The 13,066-nt window shown below is 43.5% G+C and overlaps 1 protein-coding gene across 6 annotated transcripts in view; it reads left to right on the plus strand.

Moving 5' to 3' along the window:
• MANEA (mannosidase endo-alpha) overlaps positions 1 to 13,066 on the plus strand; it is a 177,556-nt gene that overhangs the window by 63,120 nt on the left and 101,370 nt on the right. For all 6 annotated transcript variants that reach the window (XM_069235518.1, XM_069235513.1, XM_069235516.1 and 3 more), the window contains exon 3: positions 12,042 to 12,151. In XM_069235518.1, the coding sequence (XP_069091619.1) occupies positions 12,042 to 12,151 (110 nt within the window). The remainder of the gene's footprint in view (positions 1 to 12,041; positions 12,152 to 13,066) is intronic.

The following is a 13,066-nucleotide window of genomic DNA, read 5'->3' on the forward strand; positions in this document are numbered from 1 at the left end:
GTTCTATTGACGCAGCAGGCATCTGAGCTCTTGTAAAAAAAATATATATATATGTTGTTCCACGACTATGCTTGGTTTCCTGACAAAGGTTTTCCTCCAGTGCATTATTGTCCCTTTCATATGCATCATCAGAGCCTTCCTCCATTTCATAGTCCTTGTTTTTCTTGATGCCAGGAAGTGTTTGTTGAACTCTCCTACCCGCCATACCAAGGCATTGTTTCAATATGGCAGGCTTTGTTTTTGACAGAAAAACATCACCTCCGGCAGCCTCAAGATAAGTCTCAAACACTTCATTCCAATCCTCCTAAGGAATGGGTGGTTCACCAGGAAGATCTAGGAATGCTAGTGGAACCATGAGGGATTGCATTGTAGAAGACATTAGTAATGAGAACTTTTGTTATTTCCAAGCTTGACCTTCTTCTGACCAAATTCCTCCTTTTTCTATTTCCATGAATTCAAGGACTTCTATTTTAAATTAGCAAACTGAAGTCATCGTTCTATCTTCATGAATTCATGGTTAGCCAATAATATTCCAGCTAAAATGCGAGAGAGAAGATCAGCTCAGCAAGAGCGTGCACTGCCAGACACAAGCAAGGTATTTCTTCCCACAAGGTTGGAAAACATTCTTACCGGAACAGCATAAACAGGGGCATGCTCAGGACGCCCAGTGATTTCTCCTGATAAGAACATTCCACAGAAGCTCAAGGGATCAAAACTGTCTGCGCAGCACAGCAGTGTGATTCAGCGTCTGGCTCATCATGGCATTCAGTGCCTCCCGCAACACTCAAAGCCATGCGTGCAGCACGTCATTTGATGTAATTGTTACAAAAAAATTGAATTTGATAGTTAAGACGTCTGCATCCATGAACTCATCCACACTTCCTTGCAATAAATCAAGCGCGCCCTGTGCTGAATGGATAGTATTGCACCGAAACAGGAGGCCTGGACTAGGCTGGTGTGGCAGTAGTATTAGGTTCAGCTTGTCGCTCAGCTCTTTGCTACTGTTAAAATTGGTAATTACCCTTGCTGACGCAGATATGTTAATTAGAAATATTAATGAGTGTCTCTGCATTTTGATTAACAAGCACGTTTGAAAAATGTGCCCACGGAGAGTGGCTACCAAGATTTACAAAATGTACTAATAAAATGAATAACCTGTATGAAATATAGAAAATGTATTAAAATAATGTAGTACTATGTCATATTGAGATATATAACGTATGTTTCGCATTATATTGTAGAGTTAACGTAGCCGAAGTTGGTGCCTAGTTTGCCAGGCCTCATGCAGAAGCTGAATAATCATGCAATGTAGAGAAGCTAATGTGCTGAACTGACCCTGAACTGCTCGTGTTAATAAAGTCTGCTTAGCTAGAATTTTCTGCAATGAACCGACAGATAGGATATGATGGAGCTAGATTATGTATCTAAACCGGTGTAAAGCAGATGAGATGTACTTTCCCAGGACTCGAACAATAGAGACACTGACTGGAGAAGAAGATGCAACATTTTCGATACCTAATGAGCCGTATGATGAGGACCTCGTACAGTGAACCAAGCGACACCCTGAGAACGGCGTAATATTTGAATTCAAAGATTTGTAAATTTCAAGTTATTGGGTAGGAAAATAACTGGTGATCAACTGACCAATTAGGAATTAGGGGATGGACTGGGTGACTTTAATATAATGTCGTGATAAAGGGGAAAAACTTCAGAACGGATTGTGAGAATAGATGTTGGAGGTTCTGCGTGGATGTTCAAAGAGATTCGAGGTTCTGTCATTGGGCTCAGGCTCCTGAGAGCCTGATGTGATGCTGATTGATTGATGACCCGAAGACAAAGACTGACTTTGTTGCCTATCCATACCGTGGATGGGTAGCTATAACAGTGTGACTGATTAACTTTTTGTGCCTTTTCTTTCTTGGTACCAGCTGCTCTGTTAAATAGTTTTTCTCTTAGCTAGATGTTTTACTAAATTTATGTTCAAAACTGTTTTTGCATGAAGTCCCACATGCTAATGCTAATCTGGATTAGTTAAGGTTTTCCTGTTCTGAAACGCTGACATATACGGTGACAAATGATTGACGGACTGATTTGTTGAGCGCTGCTACTCATGTTAACATATACATCGTTATTGGCTTATGTTGAGGCATTAGAACGCATGGTTTCTCAAGTTCTGACTAGATTATGTTATTGGTGGTCACTAATAAATTAATCTTGATGCGGTTGAATAAAGTTTGATTTAACCTCATTGACTTAGTACTGTTACCAATAGGGAAATAAAATTGCTAAACGTTTACTGAGTTGTAGTTTTTCATAACATTGACTAATGTTTTTGGGTATTGGTTATTGATTCTTGTTTATTGATTATTGTTGCACATTGGATACACCATAGCTAGTATACTCCATGTGAATCAAAAAGTTCATCGACCTATACATGTCCCCTTGTAGGTTTACTTACTAATGACCAGGTGCGCTAGCACCCTTCACAGCAAAGATACAAGACACAGTAAAATGGGGTACTCCTTTTATTCCTCCAACAACACACCAACAGTGCTGCGCTCATCTTCTACCATTTCCCTTAGAGTCTACCTTGGTTCTAGCTTACAAAAAAAGAATACAAGACCAAGCATTCTGATCTCACAATACAACACATTGATATGACTAGGGACTTTTCTGCTTCTTTCTGCCTGTGGAGAGAGGTGTGTGCAAGATTTGATGACGGGGCGGTGGTCGCAACAAGCACATATGTTCTTAGTCATATAACTGTATTTTGTTAATGTTAATTCTGCACTGCACAGTTGACTGAACAAGGTCTGAATATGAGGTGTCTACACAGTTTGAACAGTTGCAGCGTTATCATCAAAACATGTAGCTGCTTCTAGATAGCAAGTTGAAAGATTTTCCGCAGTGTGAGGAAGAGGAGCAATGCAAAGAATATTTTTTAAGGTTTGAAAAGCTAATGTGAGAAAGACCTATAGGAAAGATGAGCATAGATGCTGGGATAGAGGACATTGAAAAATTATTTTAGAGGGAAGATATTAGAGGTGAAGGAAGTTGGGAAGTGATTGGAACATTCAAATGGACTTGAAGTTTCAACTGATTCTGTTTTAAGGAATGTTATTCCTTTGATACCGAATCAGCCGGAAGATAAAGTATACTCCAGAAAAAATAGTACTCCAGAAAAAAAGGTACTACTGTATAATAAATTACTCTTAAGGTGCCACCGGAATATCATTTTACGTAAGTGACTTTATATTGATATGACATAACGTATTATTTTATTCTTTCCTAGTCATTTCTTTTTTAAGGGAATTATTCTGAACTGCATGGTATATTAATGAAAGTGAATGACCCACCAGGCTTTCAGGGGGACGCTAAGCCCCTGCACCGTGAGGAGACCGGGGGCGGGGTCAGGCATACCTCGTGCGCTATAAGCGCCACTTGACCTACCGCGCCACGGGGGGGACACCAGCCTTTCAGGGGGACGCTAAGCCCCTGCACCGTGAGGAGACCGGGGCAGGGTCAGGCATACCTTGTGCGCTATAAGTGCCGCTTGACCTCCCATGCCGTGGGACACACCAGCCTTTCAGGGGGACGCTAAGCCTCTCCACCAAGGGTGGGCCGGTTCTTCGCCAGTCATCGTCTGGAAGAGGCTGGGCTGGGCCAACCCCCTGAAATTTGTTCTTTTAGGAATACGAGAGTGGATTTTGGTGTGCCCCTGGCAACTTTGGAAGGATGTTGCACAGTCCATTACATGACTGGAGCAAGGTTGGTGCATTTGTCTTGGAAGCCTTGCTGTGACAGGTAATTGATGCAAGGGCTTAATTCTTAGTCTACTCTACAGAAACTTGATATAAAAGGTAACTTCGTTGGAAGTGACTTTGTTGCCTGGGGTGGGACTCCATTCCCCAGGTTATTTTTTTATATATTTTTTTTTATTCTTGCGCTTCTAACAGCGCTTGTCAATTCCACTGTACGAAGAGTTGGGCTGGGCACCCCACTTTTCAGAAGCAGGTGTATTGGGGGCCCTTCTAGGTTATATTGCATTTTTATGTATTTTTTTTATATTACGATGGGGAAACGCAAAGCTGTGGCCACTCCTGCTCTGTCAAATGGCATTAAAAAAAACTAAAAAACGGACAAGCAACCAAGTGAGTTCTTCAATCCACAAAAAGAATAATCCTCTAGATGACATTGACATCTTGATGGAAGAGGTGGAGGCCATTTTGAAAAGCAATTACAACCCCTCCTTGTCCACTAAAAGCATTATATTTGAGATAAAAGTTCTGGAAATATTTAAAAAGAAGCCACAATCACTTAAATCCCGAGATGAGACTGTGTCAAAACACTACAAGTTCCTAGGACAAATTCTTTGCCCCCGATGACCTTAACATCTGGCAGTGACTTGCGTACTGTCCCCTGTGTGAGCAGTGTCTCTCCTAGGGGGAACGAGGCCCTTTATCCTCCGTTAAGTCCAGTAATTGTGGTGACTCCCAATATCTTGTGCACAAATCGGTTTGGCCCTCTGGCGGAGGAAGAGGAACCCTCTGCTTATGTTCCACTCAGAGTCTGTGCTGATGATAAAGTTTTAACTAATCTCTCTAATGACATTGATATTGACAGATTGCCACTATCCCATGTGGGAATTGATCTGGTTACTGTTAGGAGATTGGATGAAGTTAAGGGTCTGCTGCTTTTATTGATGGATACCTTAAAGGGGGGACAGATACAGAGACCCGAGTGTAAGTGCCAGAGGCAAGATGGGGAGTTAAACGGGGGCAAGAGTATTATCTTGTCTGATCCAAAGTTGAGAGCAGGTACCCCCTCTTTGGGGTCTGAAATTACTCTTCCCTGCAATTGTAAGGCGTAAGCATAGTATAACCTCTAGAAATGGGAACCTTTTGGGGCCCCAAAGGCCTGTTAGAGCTCAGGTGACTGATCCTGTTAGCGGCTCTTGGGGGGATGGTGGTAATCAGGTCCCTGTTGAAGCTTCAAGTTCTTTTACACACTCTACGAGGGCCCCTAGGCTCCCTACTAATGTGGCAGCTCAAGATAGTACTGAACGTCCTCCTCAGCGACCTGAACTTTCACCTGGAGAATAACACCGACTCCAACACCGCAACCCTTATCAACAACCTCGCCACCCTCGGACTCAGACAACTTGTCACTACCCCAGCACACTCCACTGGCCACATGCTGGACCCCGTCTTCTCCGCTAGCCCCCACGTCACCTTCAGCCACACCACCGAACTCCCATGGACCGACCACCGCTGCATCCACTGCACCTTCCAGAAACCCACCGCGCACAACTGCACCCAATAGATCCCCCGCCGCAACTGGAGCAAAATCAGCCAGGGCAAGCTGAACACCAGATCCGACATCCATGACAGCTTCAACAGCCAGACCACCCGACTCCTCAGACTCTCCACCCACTTTCAACTACGACCCCCTGCTCGTCTGGGCCAACGTGAACGAAGACAATGCAATCAAAACCATGGACACTATCCACTCTGGATCTCCATCAGAACCATGCCCGCACCACATCTTTAACAAAGCAAGCACCACCATCGCACCCCACCGCCGCAAAGTCATCAACATCTCCTTCGAGACCGTGTCCTACCCCGAGAGCAGGAAGCATGCTGAGATCAAACCCCTACTTAAGAGACCCATGGCGGACCCGAGAGACCTCAAGAACTTCTGCCCCATCTCCATGCTCCCATTCCCGGCCAAGGTCATCGAGAAGATCGTCAACAGACAACTGACCCACTGCCTCGAAGAAAACAACATCCTGGACCCATCACAGTCAGGGTTCCGCAGCAACCACAGTACTGAAACCGCCCTCATTGCCACCACCGACGACATCAGGGCCCTGCTTGACAACGGCGAAACCGCGGCCCTCATCCTCCTGGACCTCTCGGCCACCTTCGACACCGTCTGCCTCCGCATCCTACACACACTCCTCCACAACGCAGGGATCCCGGACAAAGCTCTTGAGTTAACCACCTCCTTCCTCTCTGGCAGAACGCAGAGCGTCCGCCTCACCGATTTCTGCTCCGAGGCCTCCAAGATCATCTGCGACATTCCCCAAGGTTCGTCCCTCAGCCCTACACTTTTCAACATCTACATGGCCCCGCTCGCCCACGTCGGCTGGCTGCACAACCTCAAGCCTCAACATCATCTCCTACGCCGAGGACACCCAACTGATCCTCTCCCTCACCAAGGACCCCCACATCGCCAAATCCAACCTCCACGAAGGAATGAAGGCCGTCGCCGAATGAATGAGGAACAGCAAACTGAAGTTGAACTCTGATAAGACGGAGGTCCTCATCTTCGGCGCCAACCCCTCAGCCTGTGACAACACCTGGTCGCCGACTGCTCTGGGAGCAGCCCCAACATCCACCAACCACGCACGTAACCTGAGCATCATCCTCGACTCAACACTCTACATGACCAAGCAAGTCAACACCGTCTGCTCATCCTGCTTCAACACCCTCTGCATGCTCCGCAAAGTCTACAGACGGATCCCCACAGATACACGAATAACAGTCACCCAAGCCCTCGTCAGCAGCAAACTTGACTACGGAAACACCCTCTATGCAGGAGCCCCGGCCAAACTCCTCAAACGATTGGAACGCATACCAAACGCCTCCGCACACCTGATCCTCGATGGCCACAGCCACATCACTCCCCTTCTGAGAGACCTACACTGTCTCCCCTCAACAAAAGGATAGCCTTCAAGCTCCTCACCCCCGCACACAAGGTGCTCCACAACACCGGCCCGGCCTACCTCAACAGACGACTCATCTTCTGCACCCTGTCCCGCCAACTCCGCTCAGCCGACCTCACCGCCGTCCCCCGCATCCGAAGATCGACTACCGGAGACAGATCCTTCTCCCACCTCACCGCCAAGACCTGGAACACCCTTCCCTTGCCCTTACGACAGACCGAAGACCTGCTGACTTTCAGGAAGCGGCTCATAACCTGGCTATTTCAGCAGTAGCAGCACCCTCAGCGCCTTGAGACCCTCACGGGTGGTAGTGCGCTCTACAAATACACTGATTGATTGATTGAACGGACAGTTTTTATGGCACAGGGCCGTCGACTGACGAGCAAAAGTGGTACCATTTATATGGTTGAAGTGCCCAAATTACCCTTTGGTTCATCGGAAACCTGTGATTCCCTGATAGATAATTTACAGGCTACTTGTTCAGCTCAGTTGTCTTTCAGTCATCCGTACTGACATCCTTGAGGTGGGCAGACATAGTCAACATGGCTCAAACTTTGACTTTATCTCAATTTGTTTTGTCGATAGGTTTTTGGTGGATAAACTTATGGATATTGACTTAAATACTGGCCATCTTAGGGATTTGAGAGGGGTTGGCATTAGACTTGTACCACATTCACCAGTAACCGGTCTATCCTTATTACCAAATGGCTTAGTCTCCAATCAGAAGTGTGTTTTAGTTCCAGTAGCAAAATCCCTCCACATACCATCAACCACTGATTGACTACATACTGACCCACATTTAATAGTGCCTCCGGAGATCATACCAGGAGCGACTGATAAGGACATACAATATTGGGAGTCCCGGTGTCCTGGGTCTAGAGATGAGGTAATTTCCTCAGAATTATCTATTATGTGTTGGAATTTAGCAGGGCTCAATTGGGAGACCCTGAATTGGTCAATTACATCAATAACCAGGATATTTGTCTTTTCCAGGAGACCTGGGCTGAGGGCAAGTACATATAGATGGGTTCTTATCATATTGTATTGAGGCTACAGAAGAGAGGGGTTTAGGTTGTGCTAAAGGGGGCCTATTGGTACTGTTAAATAAAAGACTACAGTGTGCCCACTCTGTTAAAAATTGATTCCCCTGATTTAATGGGAGTACAACTCACCTTTGATCGAGATTTTAAGATAATTTAAATTTATGTTTATACTTGATCTGTTTTACGGGGAATAGAGTCTTAGATTTTGGTGCAGCTGTCTGAGTTTTTGGATACCCCACACCCTCCGATAAATTTAGTGTTTGCTGGCGACATGAACTGTACTTTTGAACCTTCCTGTTTAAATACTGGTTTAATGGATGAAGAAAAAGAACTGCGGGTATTCCACAATTAACAGATAAACAATTGTGTATTCGCTCTTGTGTTGCTTCCCAGCTGATATCCCTATGTCTCAAACACGGTCTTAGGGCTTGCAATGGCCGAACCCCCTCTGATCTGGGGATTACACCGACCTTTAAATGTGGCTTGTCCACTAGTGGTATTGATTACATTTTAGTGGACATCAGGTTATGGCCTTCCCTAAAAGACATGAGGATGGATCAACACCATGAGAGCGATCACAATTGCTTGCTTCTCACCATGTATAATGATGTATTTAGGAGATCACAACATGACATTTGTACAGTGGTTCCAATACCACTGTTTGATAATAGTTTCTTTCGGGTCTGCTGGCCTAAAGTGTTGTCTAATCCCTCTTTGATAAAAGGGACTTATCAGTTGTTCGTTGATGTAATGGTTGTATATGAGAAATATGAAACAACGGATATTCCTCTTCTCACCATTCACGGAGATTTATAGAAGAAACTTCAGATTATTTTCTATAAAAAGATCAGTATTAAGCATTCTGACTGTAATTCAAAATCCAATGCGTGGTTTAACAGGGATTGCTCTGAGGCAAAATTTAGCGCTAAAAACAGTTATTGCGACACGTTCCTAGGGGACAATACAGTAGGATAGAATCACCTATAATAAGACCATATTGCGAGCAAAGAAAAGCTGGGAAGATTCAATTTGGTATAACCTGCTTAATGCTATTAAATTCAATGACAAAGTGATATTTTGGAAGTTACTATCTAATAGACAAAGAGAGGGTAAGAGCACCACGAGTAACTATATTCAACCTGAGAGCTGGGTGAGTCATTTTTCTAAATCTATTCCCTACCTTGTAATCTTTCATATCATCAACCCCCTTTCCCCGCTGACGGTCAAAATACATTTTTCTCTGGACAATCCAGGACCAGAATGCTTCACATATGAAGATCCAATTATCTTCACTATGGATGAAACTGTAGCAGCAATTAATTCCCTAAAATCTGCCAAAGCGCCAGGGCCGGACAAGATTCCGGGGGACTTATATAAATCTGAACCAATAGTATGGTCCTGGTATATGAACATTATTTTGCATAAAATCGCAGCAGGGGGTCCAATTCCGAGTACGTGGAAAGGGGCTGAAATAAATCCAGTTCACAAAAGGGGCAATGTGAGCTCCTCAGCAAATTATAGACCTATTAGCCTCATTGATAATCTCCAAAAACATTTGCCAAACAACTTTTGGGAAGGCTATTAAGCTGGGTTCAAGACCATCAGGTGTTAACCCCACTACAGGCGGGTTTTCGTCCAAAAATCAGTACGGTAGACCAGGTTTTCAGGTTAATGCTTTTATACTGGAAATACATAGTTCTTGCCAAGCAAAACTCATATGTTTTTGTGGACCTTCGATCCGCTTTTTATATGGTACCTAGGGAAAAACTATGGAAAGTGTTGTACAGAATGGGTACTACCAATAGTATAATTCATCTACTACAGCGGTTACATGAGAATACTAATGCCCAGGTGAGATGGGGTAATCAGGGAGAATTAACAGAACATATCTCTATTCAGAGGGGGGTCTGTCAGGGATGTGTCCTGGCTCCAACCCTATTTACCTTGTTCATAAATGAGGTGGTACAAGTATTGTCTACTTGTCAGAATGATGCCCCCTCTTTAAACTCGTAGAAAATTCCTATATTATTGTTCGCGGATGATTCCTTATTTATTTCTAAGACCCCTATGGGTCTTCAAATACTAGTTGATAGGTTCAAATCATATTGTGTTGACTTTGGCCTGGAATTGAATGCTAGTAAAACTAAACTAATGGTGTTCAGCCCACGACAGATTAGGAAATGCAATATTATTTTAGATGGGACCCCTTTAAGTAAGGTTAAGTGCGGATCTCAAATAATCTTCAATGGGAGGACCAGATTAGCAAAAGTGTGGCACTTCTTCAGCACAGGGTGGGCGCTATCCTGCGTTTTCTACAAAAGTTCTGCATCAAAAGTAGTATCTCTGGCTATTAAGATCTACTTGGCCAAGGCACAGGATGCGTCTGCCTATGGTGCCGAGGTGTGGGGCAATAGGCTGTCTGAGGGTGAAAATAATTTTGCTGGGGCTTTACTTGCGTGCCTTCGTTGCACACCCTGGATCCCGGTTTACTTGGACCTCTGGTTCAACCGTGTCGCTGACCCTTGCTTTTCTGGGTAAGGATTTGGACAACCTCTGAGCTTAGCGTATACAGGGACTCCCTTCTTGACCTCTAGAGGAGACCGAAGGTAGTATCCATTCCATGGTTTAGACGTGTCAAAATAGTTTTGTATTTTGGAGCTTGGAAGCTATTGGAAAAATCCACAGAATTTAGGGAGAAATCATAAATCCATTTTGAAAGCTGCTTACTTGTCTTATGTAAAAAATAAGCTTCTCTCTTGTACATCACATGGTCAGTTGACTGACCAATTTCTTGTTTTCTAGTGGTATCCCCAATTCGAACCATATGTAGCTCTTATACCTGATACACTGGGGAAGGGTTCGTATGCTTGTTTTCGTTTTAGATGTCTACCATTATTGTCCTTAACAAGCAGATGGGGATTGCTGTCTTCTGCATCCGACCAATGCCCCTGCCTGTCGTAATTGTGTTGAATCTGTTGAACATTTCATGTTCTTTTGTCCGGCATACTCCGCCTCTCGGCGTAAGTGGATTTGCACAATTTGCTGGGACCTGGGCATAAGACAATGTCCTACCGCTTTAAGGATTTTTAAAAGTGACACTTCAACTATTTTAATCTCTGCGGTTAGCAGGTTCCCTGTGGCTGCTTGATATACACGTATTCGCTTTCTTAAGAATTCTAAATCCTTGTAAATATGTATCCTATGCACATGAAGTGGGAGTGATTATACCTTTTATTGTAACTGTTGGCCTTTTACATTTTTCTTACGCTCTTACTTATTTATGTTTTTAAATTATGTTTTTATGGTAGCTTTAATGGTTATGGTGACGGAATAAAGCTTGTGTTTACATTACAATGAAAGTGAATGATCCCCAGCACAGCCAAAAATCTTTTGCTTTTGGAGGAACAATACTGTGAGGCGATGATTTGGGGAGACCTTGTAAGCACTACATATCACTTGCTGAGCCATTTGGGTGGAGAAAGGCATTAGAAGATGAAGTTTGTGGGACACGTAGAGAAGTTCACTGTGATTCGTACTTACCTGTTGATTTGAGAACCTGAAGGTAGAAAAGGGAACAGTGAGTTAAGTTGTAGTGAAAGAATGAAACTGCCTCATGAACATTGTCATGCCAAACTGCATGCATTATAAAAGGATTGACGCAAAGAATAGTTTTAATTACCTTTAAAACATATCGGAATTTGGGAAGGTCACACTGGTATTGTGTATTTACGTGCCGTTATTGTACAGATTTCCGCTTGATAGCAGAGATTTGTAATGTTAACCAACTCTAACCTTCGTGGACAGTTTAGAAAATATGCAATGTGTAGAACTTCTCTGTATGTCTGCTGTATTGGGGGGCATTTGTCATTTGCATAGTTTACAGCTAAAATGTTATTGTTAATACACTGGTTTCTGTAATATGGTACAAAAAATTCTTAGCCAATGTACAGTAGCGGGTCGTTTTTAAAATTACTTTTGATTGCATGCTCAAATAACAGAACTGACTTCCGACCTGATCATCTTCCATACTAATGTTGTATAATAACCTATACATAAAATTAGATAAGAATAGAAAATAGCTATTGCTAACATTGTGCTTTATGAGTGCCCCTGCTTGTGCTCCCTGAACATTTATATGCCACAAAGTCCCTGATTTTTTTTTTTTTTATATACCATTTCCGCTTGCTGTGTCTATGATTTCTGTTTTACAAAACCTAATTAACAATTTCCATAGATTGTATTCAAATGAATATCTTTTTTTGTGTCTTTAGGTGTGCTGGCCCTTTCATGGTACCCGCCTAAGATGGCTGATGACAATGGGGAACCTACCGATGATTTTGTTCCCAACATTTTGGACATAGCACACAGATACAAACTTAAGGTAGCCTTTAAGCAGTTTTATCAATTACAGGTTGTAGTGCTTTAGGAGTTTTGCATTTTGATAAAAAAAATTAACAGATGTTCTTGCAGAAAGTAACAGGTTGTGCAGGCTTGTTCTTAACTGGCAATCAAGCCTCCCAAGTAAATATGCAATAGCGCAGCATTTACTTTTTTTCTTTTTTTTACTAGTCCGTGCATAAAGTATACCTACATCGTCTACCTTTGATTTCGCAATGAAGTCCATTTTCTTCGTGCTTTGGCATATTATGTTACCTTTTTGTGTTAATTACAATGCTCCTCTTTCCCACTGTGTACAATTAATGAGTTACCCAGTGTAGGAAAGTACCCTCTTTTTGGCATGTTACACCAATTTCTGCCTGATGTCAGTGTGTTTTTGACTGTGTCACTTGGATCCTACTAGTCAGAACCCCAGTGCTTATGGTTTATGGCCTGCTTGTCAGTGTGTTTCATTGTTTTCTAAATTGTCACTGGAGTCCTTCTAATCAGGACCCCAGTGCTCATGCTCGCTCTGTTTCTATATATGTCACTACATACTGGTAATTCAGTATTTCTCTCCAAATTGGCATACTGGTCCTCCCTTATAAGTCCCTAGTATATGGTATCCAGGCCATTGGGGTTCCAGGGGATCCCTATGGACTGCAGCATTTCTTTTTCCACCCATAGGGAGCCCATGCAAAGGCTTCTACAGGACTTCCATTGCAGCCTGTGTGAAATAGGGCAAACACTATTTCACATCCATTTTCACTGCACCAGGTCACTTATAAGTCGCCTATATATGAGGTCTTCAAACCCTGAAGGCGGGGTGCAAATTACCTGTGTGTGAGGGCACCCCTGCACTAGCAGAGGTGCCCCCACATCGTCCAGGCCCATTTTCCCAAACTTCGTGAGTGCGGGG

The sequence above is a fragment of the Pleurodeles waltl genome, chromosome 5, assembly GCF_031143425.1.
Source record: "Pleurodeles waltl isolate 20211129_DDA chromosome 5, aPleWal1.hap1.20221129, whole genome shotgun sequence".
In the NCBI taxonomy this organism is placed as follows: domain Eukaryota; kingdom Metazoa; phylum Chordata; class Amphibia; order Caudata; family Salamandridae; genus Pleurodeles; species Pleurodeles waltl.